Here is a 19,664-nt window from a genome sequence, read left to right as displayed (position 1 = left end):
TACTTATATTTCTAATTAAATCTGAATTGTCTACCTTAAATTGTTTATGTCTGTCATAAGACTGACTTCTGGGTTTCTTTGGGAGGTAAGAGACTTTCTTTAGTAGTTCTTAGATTTTGCAAAATTTGTTAATAATTCATCTTTCCTTTCTTAACTCTGTGGATATAAATTGCCGGGAGTATATGCATTAAACTTCGTTTTGAAAAACTCCCTGGGGGGTGGAGGCACGGCCTCCCTGAGGAGCGACCCACAGGTGAGCATCCAGACCTTGGGCGGTGGTTTCTCTTTTGTGTCCGTTTCCCGAGTTTGTGGACATCATCCTGTATCAACAATGTTCCGTGAAACATAACATGTGCACTAATACTTTGGAGCTCTCAGTTCAGAATGGGGGGAAAATTGAAGTCTTTTTGGATAACTTCTTAGTAAAACATCATTATCTTCATTTTAATGAGTGTGACTTGAGAGGATTTGAAGATCATATCACAAGAGAGAAAACTTAGTATCTCGATATTTAAGAGAATAGTTCAAATATGACCTAATTTTGAAACTGAAGAATATTTGGCATTCTATAAATTATGGAGAGCCATTATTTGAAGTAAAGAAAATTATTATCTTACTATCACGGTCCAGAACCAGCTGAATCCAGATACTATGGAGTTGGATTGAAATATATCTGGCTCATCCTAGGAAGGAACTAAAATCAGTAACTTAACTCACTTCACTGTGTCCCTTAGCCTTAAATATTGTCTGTTATTTAATCTGACCCTTGGCCCTGGCTGGTGTGGCTCAGTGGATTGAGTGCCGGCCTGTGAACCAAAGGGTCATGGGTTCAAATTCCAGTCAGGGCACGTGCCTGGGTTGCAGGCCAGGTCCCCAGTTGGGGGCAGGCAAGAGGCAGCCTGTCAATGTGTCTCTGGCACATCAGTGTTTCTCTTCCTCTCTTTCTCCCTCTCTTCCCCTCTCTCTAAAAATAAACAAATAAAATCTTTAAAAAAAATCTGACCTTTGAATCATCTGCAACTCATGAAGTCTTCCTAAGCTATACAGTAGCCGTTGGATAAAGGAAATAATTATAAAGTTGATAAAACAATTCACATCTTTGGCTGTGCATCTTGTCTAAGCCAATGGCATTATAGGCATCATTGATGAAATTAAAATACTTGTAGTTTTATGCTGAATCACTAGCAGAAAAGAGATACTTCAGTTCCTTTATATGTTCAGTTTACTTTGACATTTGTTCATTTTGGTCTGCCTGTGATTCTTATTATCCTTTAAATTTTTTTTTCTATTTTCTTGCAACTAGTACATTCTCATATAAACACTGAGGGTTTTTGATTTGGGGATGTATGTCCTTTGTACACTTTAAGCTTTTTAAATTTTGTTCTTCACATAGAATTCATCTACTAGTGATATATTTTACTTACAAGTGTGTTCCCTGAGTATGTTTTTGAATTTTATTATCATTTTATCAAATAAAATCTTATTCACCCAAATTATTTATATAGAAAGCACTTTTTAAAAAAATGTGTGACATGAACATTAATAACTATAATAGAATTCTTTTCATACTCAGGACTTTCCCATTTGTTTTGTTCAACAGGGCAAAGCACTTGGACAAATGCTGCTGGACTTCCAAATAAAAGACGTTTCTGATTTAAAGGCATTAGTAGGTGGCTAAAGAGTGTTGGCTTAGGGAAACTTATTCTTAGTAAAAATGCAAAATTGAATAGAACATAAAAGAATATGGAAAACATGCATTAAAATAAACACCAGCTTGGTGGGTTGAATACCAGCGTTGAAAATGTGGTCCTCCAAGGTAGAAGACAGTGCAAAGATACATGTGACACAGAGAAGAGAAGTGGCTGTTATCTCCTATAGGCATTTGATGATGTTCTTTTTTTCTGTCAGGCATATACTTTAAAAACGTGATAAACTGTGATTTGTTTAATAATATATTGACTTTTAGAGCTATCTCTCTCTGATCCCCAAATCCAAGATGGCATAACCTTGTTTTTTGTTTGAAGAGCATCTTACTCTTCTTTTTAAATGTTTTTAAACATCATATTAGCTATTCTAAACAGTCTCTATGCATAAGCATGCAGATTAAGGTCAGGTTCACAGAAAAAATCTATCAGAAAATTTGAACACATTTGTAGCATTCTCACACTGAATTTGGAAAAATGGAAAACATTTTATCCTCAGTAGGAGAAAGTTTGAAAAGTTAATAATACCATGTCCTAATACCTTGATTTCAAATTAAATTGAAGGTTTGCTATACAACTATTTTCACATTTTAGTTGAGGGGACAACATTGAACCACTTTTAATTAACTCTCAGTATTTTCTGTTCCATGGTAAATAGTATGGTGATTTCACAGTGATTTGATATAATAAAAATGTGATTAAGAATCTTAATGGATTACTCTGATAAGCCCGACTTTTCTTAGTGCCTATCATTAATATGTTACCCTTATCAGCACACCACCACACCTCTAATTTAATACTAGAAATTGACATCACTGAGAGCCTGTTGTTACTTAACAACTGAGGAAAAAGATCAAGCTTCTAGGAATGTGCATGTAAAACTGAATGTAAATAGATGCTCTGAATGAGAATGGAATTAAAAACTCTCACTTTTTATCCAGATTTTTACATAAGCAAATGACCAGTACACATGCATGAATTTCTTGAGGCATAATGTGAACTTTGCCAGCTGGCTGGGTTTTGAAGTTTTCTTCTTTAGAGTCTACAGCGCAAACTAAAGTAAAGGCAGGAGAGTTTTGGGTTTTTTTTACTCCAGCTTCCAAATGTTTCTAGAGCTACACTTTGTATCTGCTTTCTCCTCTCCTGTCTCAGAGGAACAAAGGTCCTTACTCTTCCCCAGTTCCAACTCTGCACCTGTAGTTTCAATGGCATTGCTTCCCATCCCCTCTGGGACTGGCATCCATCAGCTATCCTATTTTTCTTTGCTGCATATTTTTCCTCTTCCCTGATTTCCCTCTTTATGTGAAGATATTCTCATGTGCTCTCCATTTAAAACAAAAAAAAATGCAAATAAATAGCAAGACACTTTTCATTTGATCCTCTCCTTTCCTTGACTGCAGAAAATTTTTGAAAGACTCCTCCACTTTGCCAAGCCCTTTCCTGTGCCCGACTGATACCCTCCCAGCCTCAGCAACCCGGTTCTGTGAAACTACTCCAGCACCTTCCCTACTGCCTAATCCAGTGGTCCCTGGACCCTCTGGCTAGCTCATCTGCATTTGACACAACTGAGCATGCCCTTCTACTGAGACTTTCTTCAGCCTCTCATTCCTTCTCAAGCACTTCGGGGACAACTTCGTGTGGCCTTCCTTCGTGCAGGGCTCTCTTCTGGCTGCCTTCTCGTCCTATTCTCCGCGCTGTCCTTATGCAGCTTCATCTACTCCCAGGGGCTGAGCCACCACCCAGATAGTTCAGATTCCCAAGTTTCCATTTCTTGGCCAGACTCCTCTCCAGAGGTCTGTTTTATCTATGAATCTACCTACCCAACGTCCCCACTTTGAAAAGCCATAGACTGTTCATACTCCACATACCCAAAAACTGAGTTCATTTTCTTCCTTGCATAAACATATGCCTACTCCTACCTTCCTCCTCTTAGTGAAGGGTTTCGCCGGTGGTCCAGTTGCTCCAGCAGGGAACTTCAGAGTCATCTCTGGTCCCACCTTATTCCTCTCACCTCTCCTGCCACCACTGTGACATCAAGGTCACTTACTTCTTGCCAGTTTGCCTCCAGAAATACATTTCTGCTTGTTCCCATGCCCCTCCATCTCATTTTCCACTGCCTTCGTCTAGCTGCCTTTCTCATCTCTTCCCTGGATTAAGTGTAAGTGGCCTTCCGATTGGTCTCTACTTCCAGTGTCTCTCTCTTCTCCCTCTAATCCAGTCTCCACCCGCTTCCAGAGCTGCCTGGGATCCTCTCATCCCTCTTCTTGAAAGCCTCTCATGGCTCTCTACTGCCTACGGATGTTCTGCCTTCTTTACACGACTGCTGCTTAATCCGTAAATTAATAACATATAGTAAGCTATATTCATTTTGGTCATGATTTTTCATATTAAATGTAAATTCTTTGTTTTGCCCAGTGTTTTTATTTTATTGGGAGGAAAAAAGTATCCCCCAGCTACAGTAGTTCCTGCCTGGCTGGAAGGCAGCCTTCAGCCTTTCCAAAGACAATAGGCAGGATTGAGGCCCTCGGAATAAGGTGCTAGCCAACCAGGAAATGGGGAAGTCTTCCTTCCAGGAGGTAATTGATTCGTGTTAGCCTAACACCCCAGGTAGCACTGAGTTAGGAGGCTCCACAAAAAGGAGCCTCTTCTTTTTCCTCTGCTTGCAGAGGGAAGTTCACAAGTCTTTATTCCCCCACCTCCTCAGAGTTAGCTAGTTTCGGCCTCTGTTTATGGTGTGCCCCTGGGGCCGGACTTGAGTGTATGTAAATGAACTGAAGAAAAAAATGAACAGAAGGAAAACAGTTAAGATTATTGTTATGTGCTCAATGATTTAATAATAAAAAAAAATCTAAGAACAACAACAAAATCATCTTAAAGGAGGGCAATAATTTAAAAACATAACTTCAGAACAGCAAATATTTCAGGGTTCGGACCCAAGGGAGAAAGGTCTTAACAGGTAAGACGTCTGAGGCACAGCCTGGGCTCTCTTCTGACTCTGTGCCCTTGGGCAGTACATGGAGTTGCCCCAGATTCCTGTGTCTAACTGGGGGCAGTGTTGGACTACTGGTGACTCAAGTGCTGGGGACTTCCTGGTGAGGGTATACTGTTAACCAAACCAGACCTTTCTATTGCAATAAAATAACTGATGTTAAAAATCAGACCTGTTGGCATTTGAGAAGCAGCAAAATGAAGTCTAAAAAGGTGTGGGATCCAAGTTTAGGATTAGGTATCTCATTGAACTTCCAGGATTGGGCCCCTGGTGTACAGCAGGTACTCAATCAATGAACACATGATGTGTCTGAACCGATGGAAGGTCAGGCCTTCCCCAGTGGTGGTGGCCCCGGGGACAGGAAACCTGGGTCTGAGTGGTGATCCACACTGACACAGTGATGGAAACAGAAACAGAGTTATAAGCCTCAATTTCTTTCTGTGTAAAATGGAGATGATACTTCATGGGTTATGAGGATTAAGTGGGAAACTACTTTGCTGAGTGCTTAGCACACAGGAGGCACACAATATTACGGTCATATCCTCTACTTCAAAGCCTCTTCCCAGGAAGAGGGAGACTACCAAGGTAAAAAGTCTGTCCATAGGGCCCTACCTGGTGTGGATCAGTGGATTAAATACCTGGGAACCAAAAGGATGCCTGTTCAATTCCCAGTTAAGGCACATGCCTGAGTTGTGGGCCAGGTCCCCAGTTGGCATGTGAGAGGCAACCAATCAATGTCTCTCACACATCGATGTTTCTCTCCCTTTTCCCCTCCCTTCCCCTGTCTCTAAAGATAAATAAATTTTTAAAAATCTTTAAAAAGAATTCTGTGTTGGACTCTGCACCGTGTCCTTGAGAGCCTGGGACCGGTGGCCGGAGATGGGCAAGCCCAGAAGCTAAGTGGGCTCTGAGAGCCCCAGTTTCCGTCTCCTTTGGGCAGAGACCACTCGACCAGGGAGACATGCCCCCAGGCTGAGGTTCTGCAGCTGGGAGGGCCAGAGCCAGCGCCTGCAGCACTGGTCAGGGTACTGTTGGAACGCCAGGGAAGCGGTGGCCTAAGTGAGAGTCGACTTTTCAGTGCATGGCATGTGTTGACTAGGAGCCCCAGCTCTTTTCGGAATCACCAGACCTGGAGCCCTGGAGACCCAGAGAGCTGTGTGTGTGCATTTAAAGCTCTGCACATCAAAACTTATTGAACTGAACTAACAGCCTTTCACACAGTATGGGAAGTGAGAGGTCTTTTTACCAGCCAGGGGGATTCTCCTCTTTCCAAATGAAGAGTTCTGGTTTAGGAAGGAGAACCTTCTAATGTTAGGTCTCTCTTGGGCATTTCCTTCTAACAGCAGTTGTCTTCCCATGGTTGGGCTAAAGCTGGTGCAGGCAGGAAATTATTAGTGGGAGTGTGAGCCTCTCTGTGTATAGACATATTTTTATGAAGTGTTTCCCTAGACACCCATCGAAAACTGACCTTCGGCTACAGAAATGTATGCAACTCAAAGAACGTTGAGAATTCGCCTTTTGCAAGGTCACCACGTTTGTTGAAGAACAGGGGAAGGGACGGCAATCGGCAAAGCCAACACACGCTCCTTTGACACTGTATTTGTGATGGAAAAGTAGCATAATCCTCACAAACCCTCCCCGTTTAAGAGGTTCCGAAGAAGACAAATTGATGTTTGGCTGCCTCCTTCAGGTTACCCTAAGTCTAATTTCCCGCAGAGGAGAGAAGCTTCATTGAAAAAAAATTATTTAATGGCATAACATTTTGGCTTAAAAATCAGGAGTTATGAGAGACAAACATAACTTTCAAGAAACCGTAGACACCCCTGCTCCCTGATTCATCTCCAAAGATAGCAGAATGTCTGTACCTTGTGTAACCTATAAGGATTCATGTCTCATAGTGATTTCACCTGCTTTTTTCTTTTACTTTTAAAGATTTTATTTCTTTGTTTTCAGAGGGCGGGGGCGGGAGGGAGAGAGACATCAGACATCGATGTGCTAGAGAAACATTGATGGGGAGAGGGGACCTGGTCCACAGCCCAGGCTTGTGCCCTGACTGGGAGTCTGGCACCCGGCCCTTTGGTTGGCTGGCGGGCGCTCACTCCACTCCACGGAGCCCCAGCAGACAGGACTCTTTTTTTCTTTAAGTGACTCCCTTTCCAGAGTCCGTGGCAACAACGTTAAACCTCACCGGGAAAGCAAGAAAAATCAGAGGCAAATCACCTTGGCACTGCCCGCCTCTCACAAATCGCCCTGTAGACGCGGCTGCTAAGGGCCTTTAGGTGATCCCTCGGTACTGTTTGCCCTAAAAGAGCCCTCTGTTGACGCTTTGAGGGAGTCGGTTCTCCACGCGTTAGGCTCCCGCAGAGTCCCGCGGTGGTGACAGTTGCTGGCGTTACAAACCCCGTTGGCAGTGACTACCAAAGACGGAAATCGCTAGTTACCAAGTCTCCTTTGATCTGTCTGGGCCTTTTGGCTCTTGACACTGGAGGCTCCGGTCTCGGCGCTTTCTCCGAGCTGGAGCCCACGGTCAAGTTCAGAGCCCAGGAGTGCGACGTGGGGCCCGCAGTGCCGCACACGCCGAGGTCTCGATCAGACTCAAAACTTTCCCGATTTTTAAATCCTGCAGCTAAGCTAGGGTGCTGCTGGAAACTGACAAGCGCTCACGTGCAGAGAGGGTTGATTAGTTTCACAACTCAATAGCTCGGCGCTTTACTTTAACATCTTTAGGTGGGGGTGGGTGGGGAGGGGGCTGAGGAAACAGACGGTTTTAAATTTCCATGTCCACTGCTTCTCTCCTCTTCTCCACCTTTTTCTGTTGATTCATTTGTGGGAAATGGAATCTGTTTCTCTTTGCTGGGACTGTAACGTGATTCGGGGTCGTACGAGAAATGAACATCGGCAAACGGGACGACTGGGACGGAGCGCTGATGGCAGGACCCGGTGCGGGGGAAAGGCCGGGCCTCCTCCCCGCAGGGTCGCCGCGGTCCCCGCCGTCTTCCAGGTAAGAGGAGTGGCCCAGCATCCACCACTCGCAGCAAGCCCCTTCCCAGGCGGGCGGAGGATCGGCTCGCTGATGAAACCTACCAGCCTCCAACTGCCCAGCTTTGTGGACCCAGAGGAGGTTTTCCATTGTGGTCTTTGTCCGCGAGATCTACGCATTTGCATAATGCAGCGATTTTCAACCGGTGTGCTCCAGGAATTTTTTAAACATGCAATTCCTATTTATTCAAGATCACTCTCCTCTTTTCCCTTCGACCGCCAAGTAAAGAAAAAATGACAACGTCCAACACAACAAAAGCCATTCTCTGAAAATAAATCAAAATTATACCTACGGGGGGGGTTCACATCGGCAAAAAAACATATCTTGGCGTGCCACAGAAACTTTGTAATTACGTGCGCCATGAGATCAAGAAAAGGTTGCAAGTCGCTGGCACAATGAATGCTTTCATTAGCGCGGAACTCGGCGCACAATCGAACTCGGCGCGCTCCCGGACCCCGCGGGCCCGGCTGCTCCCTGACCCCACCCTCTGGACGCAGGCGGTCCAGGAGGAACTCAGCGCCTTCTCTTTCCTTGGCCACCTCTGGAGCCTGGTACTTTAAAAGAAAGCGGCAAAATTTGGGTGGGTGAAACGAAGCGAGGTCCACGTAACCCTGCAGCCGGAGAAATAAACTTGACAGGAATCCAGCTTTCCAGGAAAACGTTAGGGACTTCGCCGTTTTTTCACACCGACCGTTGGGAGCCGCGCGCTCAACGGTCATTGGAGTCTCGGAGCGCGGACGCGCCCGGGGTTCTGATCACGCGCGCGCGGAACTTGTATCTGGACCCGCCGGTTGCTACCCAACCCGCGCGCCTGCTGAAACCAAGGGAATTCGTGTCATTTACAGAGGAGGATCGTGGCGTGCGGGCTACGGCGCTCCGGAGTTTAGGAAGGAATCATTCCGCAGGCTTTCAAGGCACGCACACTTCGCAGAATAAATGAAAATAGCTAACCGAGGTCTCCAGGTCTCCATCCCTTTATAGGGACCTAAATCTCGCCCGAACGGGCTTTCCGCAGATACCTTTTACGAAGTACAGGGAACGCGCCCTGGTCCCGGCAGGTGCAGAACCTCTCGCGCGGCCACGCCTCGGCCCCTACGGTCCCCCAAAATGGTCGCTCAAAAGCCGAATTGTTTAGCTCCTAAGTGCAAGAGGGAGCCCGTGTGAAAGGAGTCCCCAGAACCCCGGGCTACCGGCCCCCTCCCCCCGAGTTTCGGTTCCGCGCGCCCCTCTCCGCGAGCAGCGGCGGTGCCCGCGCCCAATCAGCGCTCTCGCTGGGTCTGTGACGGCGGCCGGCCCCGCCCTCTGGCCGACCTTAAAAGGTCTCGGAGACCGCCGCCGCACGGAGCTTCGCGAGCTGCCCTGCGCCCAGGAACACGCAGGAGTCCAGGTGCGCTTCTGCTGCTGCTCCCAGCGCTCCTCTCACTGTCCCCACTGTCAGCCGTCGCCAGTTTCTCCCCATCTTCAGTCCCCAGAGAGGTGCGACCACACCAGTCTCCAGGCTTCTCCCTCTTGCCTTTCCTGTCCCTCTCTCCGAGGCCGCTGTGCCCCGCGGCAGCCGCTGTGCCCCGCGGCGTTCGGCCTGCAGGTGAGCTGCAGCGCAGCGCCCGTGTCTGGCGGGCTCCAGCGGCGCCAGTAACCCTGAGTCTCGTTTCCCAGCAGGATGAAGAACCCGATGCTGCAGGCGGTGTCCCTACTGCTGGAGAAGTTGCTCCTCATCTACAACTTCAAGCTCTTCAGTGTGGGTGCCCCGGGTGAAGACAAGGCGAGGAGCAGTTTCCATGACATCAACTCGTTCCACCGCGGTGACGTCCTGGAGGTGCCCCGGACCCACCTGACCCACTATGGCATCTATCTGGGCGACAACCGGGTCGCCCACATGATGCCCGACGTCCTGTTGGCCCTGACGGCCGATAAGGGGCTCACGAAAAACGTGGTCTCCAACAAGCGTCTCATCCTGGGCGTTATTGGCAGGGTGGCTAGCATCCGAGTGGACACAGTGGATGACTTTGCCTATGGAGGCAAAATCTTGGTCAATCACCTGGACAAGTCCCTCAATAAGAAGCCGCTGCTCAACGAGGAGGTGGCTCAAAGGGCGGAGAAGAAGCTGGGCATCACTACCTACAGCCTGCTGTGGAACAACTGCGAGCACTTCGTGACTTACTGCAGGTTTGACACGGCGGTCAGTCCCCAGGCAGACAAGGTACGGCGTGTGACTCGCTGGTGTGTCCGCGGGCACCGCCCTCCGGTCCCTAACCACTTCTCTCGGCCAGGATCAGGCATTGAGTTATAGATTGCATAATGAGCGCTCTGGTGTTCCTAAGGCGGACAAAGTAAACGGCGACGTGCCTGCTTTGCAGGTCACCTCCGAAGGCGCGGGGAAAGAGTGTGGCAGTGCAGTACCGCTGCCCGCCGTTGAAAGGGAGCTGCCCGGTTATTGCTGCCCAAGCAGTCAGGGTGTCCACCCAGCGGAGTTGAAATGACCACATCCGCCATGTGACTGTAACTTTTCCCAAGAATTGCAATTGGAAGGGAGGTGTCCAGAGTTTACATTTAATCCATAACACCGCTTACAAAATGTTTTGCCCTTAAAGTAAGGAACCTTGCAGGGTTCGGCCTCCCTCTGTAAGCTGCAAAGAGTGAGTTAATTCCCTTTGCTTGGTATGAAGTATCAAAATTCCCAGTAAGGAGACCTCCCTGGTAGATCTCTTCTTACTCCCAGACACATCTGGGCTTCAGACACATCTTTTCCTGGGTATTTTGAACTTTTCTGTGTTGATTTGCATCTCCATCTACAGATTCCCTCATTGTTAGCATCCTTTACCCATTAGCCCCAAAGGTGGGTTAGGTTGGTTATGGATTCCCCAGAGATCAAAAACAGTTGGTTTGCAAGAAGAGCCATTAGCTGTCAGAAGGTAATTTTAATGTGTGCTGTTGAGAGAGAGAGAGAGAGAGAGAGAGAGAGAGAGAGAGAGAGAATTTAAGATAGCCACAAGTCCAAAGAGAGAGAAATGGATTTTTAGTTCAAAACCTCTTAGCTTTTAAGTTCACTTGCAATTAGTAGCTTTCTCAGCCTGCCCTGCAGTTGTTAAAGAGGCATTGTTAATGTTCGCTCTTACTGTTGGAAGCCTAGATAATCACAGAATGAACTTTACGTTTGACTCTTCACGTTTAGTTGTTTTGTTTTGTTTTTTTGACCAAAAGAATATGAGTCCATGTAACTAATTTTTTAATTGTTCTATATTTTAATCTATTGAGGTGGGAAAATCACTCCTCTGTGGCACAGCATGAAAGTATTATGCTTTTATACATAGATGTATGAAACTCCTTGTGATTATTTATAGAGCCACAACAAACTGAATCTAGAGATACTTTTGTAAGTAAAATAAAATACAGTTAGAGCGCTGTGCAGTGATTCAAGAATCACAGCTCCAGTCCAGGCCTGGTTAGAAAAGAACTTTACCACATTTACCAACACAGGTTCCAGAAATGTACAAAAGGAAACATATCAGATTTACTTAGAAACCAAGCAAATCACTTCTCTAAGGAAAACAGTATTTCTATCTGTTAATTAGGACTGTACCATGGAACACATATAGTTCTGTATTATATATTTCTACAGAAAAACAATACAAGTGCTTTTTTAAGGGAGTAAAATATTTATTCTGCACAAGTAACTAGCTGGAGTAGTTTTTCATCTTTGGAAACTTTGTAGGGTTTTACAGAAGTAGACAAGGATTTTAATTGCTGTTGCTGCATAGCACCTCTTGTGAAACTTGAGTTTTTGTCTTTACTTTCAATGGTCTAACAAACGATTTGGCCACAGAGTAGATTTCCTGGGGAAAACGAAACCCCATCCCAATTTTTCATTTCTCGGAACTGTTTTTGAACATGTCCTGTGAGAAGCAGGTCATTCGTGCTGAAGGAGAACTGGCTTCTGCTTCTCAGAAACAGGGAGGAATTACCTGGTTCTGGGTCTGGTTTTTGAATTCTTCATGTATACAACTCTCACCAGCTCGACACTGGAGTGGCAAAGTCATCTCTTAAATTTGAGTTTACAAAAACTTTCAAGAGCAGTTTCCTTCATGAAAACACTGCAACTAATTTGAAAATCAACTGGATGAGAGTCTTCTTTGTAGTGATGCTCTTTTTCTTTCTTTTTTCTTTTTACAAGTTTAGAAATCATAAAATTAAGGAATTTTTTACAGGGTGGGCAAAACTGGGCTTACAGTTGTTGTATGGAAAATAATGCAATAACTTATAAATAATAGCACAAGCATAAACTCATGCACTCACAACTGCAAATCTACTTTTACCCCACCCTACATATTGCTGTTAACAATTTCAGTGTTTCATAAACTATAAAACTCTTTTACTAGTAACTTATTCCTTATGCTTTTTCCACTATGTTTTTAGCTTTGTTTTATTTTGATGAAATTGCTTTTCATTGCCAAAAATGAATGCAAATACCCCTTTTAATATCTGGGGGTTTGATACTCGAAGAGTGCTCCTATAGCCTTTTGAACCCTAGCAACATAAGACATCGCCCACGGTTGAGCCCTGCCACTAAAAGATGCCTCCTGGGCTGATGGCCAAGTGAGCAAGAGTGGGACATTAGCAATGGGATGCTGTTCGGCAAAATATGCTTTGGGGGAAAAGAGTCCACAGTGATTTTTATTTGCCTTAATTAAAAATTATTGGGGAAAAGAAAGAAAAGTATAACTGTATCAAAACAACATACTCATTTACCTGAATGCATATCTTCCCATTATTGGCTGCACAGCTTTTCTCATGGTCCTGAAACTTTATTCAATTTCATCATTCCCAATTAAAGATTGTGTATTTGTTACTCGATGTCTTGTTAGTTTAGTAGAAGGATACAAAATACAACAAAATACAAACATATGTGTGACCTCTAAAAAAAGACCAACATGGTATTTGTATAATTTAGCTATTGTATAAAAGTATGGATAGAGATGACCTTACAATCCAGATGGAATGCAAAATTCCAATTTGTTTTAACATGCGATCTGTTAAGAATTTGGAAGCCTAGTCCAGTACTATATAGGCCACTGTAGGAGACCTAAACAGCATATATAATGTCATGTCTAGAAAAGGAGCTTAAAATTAGTGAGCAGCAATCCTCATATAAAAATGTCAACTAATGGCTAAATTCTGTTCTGACAGTGATGAGGTGGTGATGACTTTTGGCAGGTGTGGCAGTAATGATAATCGTCCTAACACTCACATTTATACAGCATGGAGAAAACTGCAGAGCACTTTCACACAACAGCCTCAGTGCCCATGGAGGAAGAGTGTAGCTTGCACAGATTAAGTGATTTACTTGAGGTCACACAACTAATAAGAGGTAGATCCTCAGCTGACACATAGGCCATCAATTCTGAGTAAAATTAGTTTCCTAAGAAAAAAAATTACACATATTAGAAGAATGCACTTTTTAGGATTAAGGATCATATTTATCTTTTCAGCAGCCAATTTTATATCTCATAATTGATTTGTAAACTTGATTAATTTATTTAGGCAGGGAATGGGATATGGCAATAAATTAGATTTTCTATGCCTTTAAATATTGAGATTCATACCAAAAAAATTTTTAAAGAGGAATTTAAAAAGTTATCATTACATCACCAAATTTTATAATGGTTAATTGTAGGAGTTGAATTCACCAATACTAATGGACAATTTATTTACTTGAAATTAGAGATCTCTTTGCTCATCTAATTTTAGAATATATTGTCATTGATTGACAGTTTAATGCTTTTAATCCTGAGTTTTTATGTGGTTACAGTCTCTGTAGTTTTCTATAAAAGGTATGCATTCACAAAGGCAACCACCATTATTAACTCAGTTACCAAAGGTGTCATTTCAGCTAGCTGTTATGGGATGTGGAATCAAGAAATTAAACTATTGACATCTAAATTCTTTCATAAGTCATAAGAGAAATTCCAGTTCCTCTGGTAGCTGGGAAAATAGCTGAGAAAATTGTGCTTTATTATTTGGTATATGTGGTTCTTAGTGTTAGCCACCTTTTCTGACATTCTTACATTCTGTTTTCCAGTTCTGTGAGATCTTGAAGATAATTATTCGTGACGAGAGAAGCGTTCTTGCTTCGGCACTCTTGGGACTGGCATCTGTAGTCTGCCTGGGCTTGGCGTCGTACACCGCTCTTCCCGCAATTCTTATTCCCTTCTGCCTATGGATGGCTGGCTAACCGCGCATCCCGCGTCAGTGTGTGTGTTCTGTGGGTAAACATGTTTGTGTTTATAGAGCACAAACCAGCACAAGCATCGTCGAGAAACATGTGAACCGAAGCACTGTGTCCGGGATAAAAATGTGATTAAGCATCACACAAAGTGCTTACTGTGTAAGCCCAAGAACAAAGGCTTTCTCAATCTTCCTCAGGCAGTTCTATTTTAGAACACTGCACAGATCTTGGAAATCTGGAAACTTGTGATAGAAAGCATCATTACAAGGAAACCGGCCTCTAAGATGATGGCCACAGGAGATTATTTGAGTTATTTTTTTTCTCCTGTAATCATCGCTCTTCTCTGCTGGGCCTGAATCTGAAGATTGGAAGACTTATTGAATGAGATGACCAACTATACTGTAAATTTACCCTGTTTCATTGAAAACCTTATATTAAACTGAGAGAATTTCCCTCGTTCAGATGAAAACATGTCTGATGATTGGTCAAGAAAAAATTCTCAATCTTTTTTTCATGTATTATAATTCCCAATGAGTCAAGAATATTTTGTTACATGAAGTTAAGGTTTACTGATAAAATAACTGACCAGAACTACAAAATATGTATTTTCCTGCAGAAATAGCTACTATAACATCAGTGAAACAATTTGATATAACTTTACCTAATAGGAAGCCTGACATCCTTTTTTTTTTTCCATTATGTGTCACTGTGGCTACTTTAAAAACTTTGGAGAGGTAAATGGATATAAGATTGAAACAATATGGGTACTTGGAATTTATATGTACCAATTATATATACAGATATCTACATATTGATTAGAGACAAATTAAGTTTGTTCTTGACTGCCTTCTTATCATACCAATGTGGTTACTATAGAGCATTTGTAGAGGTCAGTGTTACAGCAAGTTTAGTCCGTTTCCTTATGCCTTTGCCTGTGATGTAACTTGTATATATGACATTGGATGGTTTATCTTTTAAAGCACTTATTGTACTTAATGTACTGCATAATATTTAAAAGTCCTCAGATTTGCTTTCTAATCAGTTTTCTCCCATTTAATTGCCAAGTAAGGACCAAAGGAAATAACTCTTAGAAATAATTTTTAAAATGTCTCTGCACCTCTAGGCATGTAAGCTGATTATACTGAGGCTGTTTGAATATTAGAGGTGAGCTGTATGGTGTGAAAGCAAGCATTCAAGTACTTTTCCAAAATTACCAAATTCTAAGATTAAGCCACAAGCGAGACTTACCTGTCAAGTATTAGAATTACTTTGTAAACTATCAAGGGTCACAAGAGAAGAAGTCACATAATGAGCGGCACAAGGGGATGGGATCAGTCCCCCAGGGATCTGACAGAACAAGTTTAGGAGTAGATTTTAGTAACTGATATTTTCTCTCCACTCATTTACCCAGAACAAATTCATTTGTTTAATTTTGTGTTTAATCATTTCAGTATTTTAAATAATTAAAACATGAAATGGCAACACCACAGAATAAAGTTGTTCTGTGGGCCTATTCCAACCACTTAAAATTATTTGAATTATGTATGCATAAAAGCAACCACAACAAGAAATCAATTGTATTGGTGTTTTTTTTCACTGACATGTATTATCCTTGTAGCAATTATTTAAATTTATTTTTTAAAAATATGGTATCCTCATAAATAATTAACACCTTTTGCAGACTTTAGTATTGCAGGTGGTAAAAACCACTTGTGATATTAAATCTGTGTTCAAAGATAATCCCTCATTAAATGCCCAGGGAAGTACTTAAGATTGGAATGAACATAATTAGTCTTCACTCACTTCATATCCTTAAAACAAGATTCAACTCATCATTTGTTTGAATGCTCACTGTATGCCAGGCACTGACCTGCTTTCAAGTTCATGCTCTACAATTAATCATTTTTAATGACCCATATTGAAGTGTGTGCCGTGCTATGGGAAGAAGACATTAAATTCTCAGAGAAATCCCTGTGAAGGAGGCGATGCTAGCATTAAGGTGAGAAATAGTTAGAGGTGGTCTTATCACACTGATGTGTTGTTTCACTACTTAGGGGAAGAGAGAACTGGAGGAAGGTTTTATTTACTAAACATTCCACAACACTAGAATTTGTTGAACTTAGGAGAAAAGGAGAGTTTTTAGGGAAAAAATGCCAATATCCCTGAATGCGGTGGTTGTGGGAGAAATCCTGAGCCATGAATGTGTCTTGAAATGAATTTCAAGACGGCACCGTCAGTTAAGATTCATACTTACGATCCTGCAAGTCTCTCCCATTTCTAAACTGCTAACCTGTGAAACAGTAATCAAGTAGTTCCCAGTGCAGTTTTTTGTTCCTTATTTTGTTCTTTGCCACACCCAGGTGCAGGCCAAATAGGACTCCTGGGGCTAAGATGAAATAATGCAAGAGTCAGGTGTTAGGGACCTTTTCATCAAAGTTTATGGCCGCATGGATGTAGAAGTATTAAGACTTTACACAGTAGTATTGATGGAAAGCATAGACAAAGTGGTTAGTTTTAACCGGTCAGGCCAAAATTACAGGGACTGTGTATTGAGAGTCAGAAAAATGAGGGTTTTTTTCAGGGGACACATTTGGGCAGAACATTCTACACAATGGGGACAGCATGAACAAACGCATGGAGACTCCGCACAACGTGTCTCTACTATTAGTTGACGGAAAGCACGAAACCGGCATGGGGCATTTGGGCAAGCGGACGTGGTTCAGTGGGTAGAGCAGGGCAAGGGCAATGGGAGACGTCGGGAAGGAAAGCCACGGTCAGGTGGCGCAAGTCTTATGTATACCAAGAAGTGTGGACCTTATGAACAGGCAATGGAGGTTTGGAGTTCAGAAAGGTAACTCCCAAAAGTACGAAGGATGGGGTGTGAGGCAAGACAGGAGAAGGAGCTCTATTAGGAAACTAGCTGTGGTCCTAAATCTCTCAAAGGCCTGTCATTGTGAGGGTGGAGAGCAGACATGTCAAGGGAGTGTCAACAGACTTTAGCCAAACCCTCATGTGAGTAACTCTTGTGGGGGCGTCAGGGAGGAGTCACGTGTCATTTCCTGCCAGAAGGTTGGTTCCTGAAACATAAATTAACATAGTGATTGTGTGTATATTGAATATTCCAGACTTTTGTTCTGCTAGATATGTTTCTAGGGATAAGCAAATATGAAAGCCTTTGTTGTTCGAAATATTAATTTTTCACAATAAGGACAGATTTTTTTATTTTTCCATTTTCTGTTTCATATTACTACCATCAGATAGAAAAAAATGTTTTGCTACAATATCAGATTTATGCCAATGGCAGAACTCTTATTATAGACAAGAAGCGTATAAGAAATGATAGTTGCCAATCCTCTGTTTTGTATGATGTATTTAGAAAGTTTTACTCAACATAGATCTGTCAGTTCAACTAATTTTATACATGTATGTTAAATAAAATCCATTTTACATACTGTTTTCTCTTGTCTTTGAATTTGAAATGCTTGAAAAGTAGCTCATTTTTTGGAGCATTGTTGCCTGAAGAATTATGTCTCTCAAAGCTTCCTGTACATATATTTGAAATAACCTCTCTGGAACCAAGAGGAGATCTTTACTCAAGAGAGATTTTGAGAAAGTGCACATATTTCATGTATCCTTTACATACCTCAGCGACAGGTAGAGAAACAAAGACTTTCTTTTAGAATAGTGAGTCTCCGAATATGGCCCTTTATTTGGTTCCTGCCAACCCTCAAACTGATTCCCCCAAAAGCAGGTCCATTCTTTGGTTTGTACTAGAGAGTGGGAGTGGATGGATAGATGAGTTGCAGTCTTTGTCTTCTTTTAATGAGGCGGAAATACATGTTTAAGTCATGGTTTTATAGGGCTATGTGGTTCGAATGGAAAGAGTTGTCTAAGAGTTTGCAAGTTTAGCTCTTTACAGATTAATGAAGTATAATTAAATGTGCTTTGTAAACGTGCTGGTTTCCCTTTCATCTTTTATTTTATTTTTACTTTTTCACCTTGAGAAAGATGGCTCAATTTTCATTCTCCAAATGTCACCTGCATTTTTTCCTATTTAAAAGAAAACTTAGTGTGTTCACCTTGCCATCATCATGGTGTGTTCCCTGCTCATCTGGACTGTTCAGTGCAAGGCGAACAGGTGCAACATGCAGAAAGAACACTCAGCAAGAGGCCAGAACATGAAAGTTTTAAGATTTATTTAACATACTGAAACCATGGAATGTTACCACGCCTGTGTCAAGCTGATTTCTAGTCGAACTCTTAGTGGCAGAAAAATGGCACCAGGTGTTAACCTCAGTTCAGCAACCTCAGTTCTTGAGTTCTGGCTAAGAGAAGAATTCAGAGCCAAGACTCAAATTATGAGAAAGTTTATTTAGAAAGTCACAGAGGTAGAAATGAGCCATAGAAGAAATGGGCTCAGGAAACAAGTTATAGGGACAGAAGGACCCTTGGAGCTTAGGGGAGAGAGAGAAAGGGAAGGGGAGGGGGGAGAGAGAGAGAGAGAGAGTTACACAGCACCCTGGAGAAAGAAGTAGGTAGGGAAAGGCACAGGCTTGCTCTAAAGAGAGCCTTGCTGGGCCCTCCATCCTGAGGGTCTTGGTCCCTACTGATTGGTTGGAGCCACAACAGGGGGTCTTTGGTCAATGCAGCTGGTCCTGATGTGAGCCATGCCATCACCCACCTGGTGTTGCTGCTTTTCTGGGCCTGGAGCTGAAACACAGCTGAGGCCTAGATGTCATCTTCCAGGGGTTAATGAGTGGTCCTGCAAGGGCTTGTGGCTTTGTCTGTTGCTAGGTGCCCCGGGGCTCTCCTCCCCGGTGACTCTGCACCTGGCCTGTCTTCCTACTTTGCTCTTGTCTAACTGCCTATTACAACACTGGATACAGCAGTGAAGTAACCACACTGACAGGTAGCTGAGGTGACTGATAGTGAATGTCATTCACTGCAGCAGGATGGGAGCACAACCTTCTTGGAAAGCCAGGGGTGCCCAAGCGCAGGAGAGAATTTTCAGGTCCTGAACACTTCCGAACTTGGGTAAAATATCGTCAACCAGAAGTGCTGGCCATGGCAAATTTCGGTGGATGGTCCATTGAATCAGAGATGGCAACACATCAGAGCTCCCGGAGGCTAGTCTTCAAGGGGCTTTGATGAGAGCCGATCCAATCTCCTCATTTCATATGTAGCTTAGAGTTTGAGAATAGCACAGATCCCCAGGAGACTCTGTGATAGAAGCAAAATGATAACTGGATTCTTCTGACACCTACCCCCTCCCATTCTGCTCTGGGCATTCCATGTGGATAAATTGTTTCCAAGCTTGCCAGGTGGTCACCGTAGTCTTTTACAGTCTTCTACACCAAGCTTGCCTGGTGGTCACCAGTCTTCTATCATTGGTTGATTATTTGAAAGTAAACAATATTGCATAATGGTATGGTTGATGCTATCTTCCCACCCACATAGCAGGGCAGAGTCTTAGAAAAATAGAAAAGATCAACTTTTATCTGTCCCTCCACCCACCCCATCCTTGCCAGAGTCTTTCCTTCAGATGTCCCTGGAATCTGGAAGTTTAGCTGACACAGTTGAGGTCTGGTATCCGTGCCAACGGAACCCAGTTATACCAGACACTGCACATGCCCATCAGGCCTCTGATGAGGGCAAGATAAAGGTGAACACTCTTTATTCCATAGCGAACTGTTTACGAGGCAGCCTCCT

The 19,664-nt window shown here is 43.2% G+C and overlaps 1 protein-coding gene across 2 annotated transcripts; it reads left to right on the top strand.

Annotated features, from left to right (window-relative positions):
• Window positions 1-9,078: 9,078 nt before the first annotated feature.
• LRAT (lecithin retinol acyltransferase) lies at window positions 9,079-17,360 on the top strand. Of its 2 annotated transcripts, none has more exons than XM_045830787.1 (3): window positions 9,079-9,119; window positions 9,389-9,932; window positions 13,809-17,360. In XM_045830787.1, the coding sequence occupies exons 2-3, from the start codon at window positions 9,393-9,395 to the stop codon at window positions 13,959-13,961; spliced, it is 693 nt and encodes a 230-aa protein (XP_045686743.1). In that variant the 5' UTR covers window positions 9,079-9,119; window positions 9,389-9,392; the 3' UTR covers window positions 13,962-17,360. The 2 variants fall into 2 exon arrangements, with proteins under 2 accessions (XP_045686743.1, XP_045686742.1); XM_045830786.1 differs by having other exon boundaries at window positions 9,093-9,119; window positions 9,392-9,932.
• The last annotated feature ends 2,304 nt before the right edge of the window (window positions 17,361-19,664 follow it).

This window comes from Phyllostomus hastatus, unplaced genomic scaffold (assembly GCF_019186645.2).
Source record: "Phyllostomus hastatus isolate PE091 unplaced genomic scaffold, TTU_PhHast_1.1 phas_contig_159, whole genome shotgun sequence".
Taxonomy (NCBI): domain Eukaryota; kingdom Metazoa; phylum Chordata; class Mammalia; order Chiroptera; family Phyllostomidae; genus Phyllostomus; species Phyllostomus hastatus.
This window is presented reverse-complemented; position numbering and strand designations above follow the sequence as displayed.

Bases quoted from the DNA above. Each gene is read 5' to 3' on its own strand.
- LRAT (XM_045830787.1), top strand. From the start codon at position 9,393: ATGAAGAACCCGATGCTGCAGGCGGTGTCCCTACTGCTGGAGAAGTTG. The intron at 9,933-13,808 runs GTACGGCGTGTG...TCTGTTTTCCAG, and splicing joins TCAGTCCCCAGGCAGACAAG to TTCTGTGAGATCTTGAAGAT.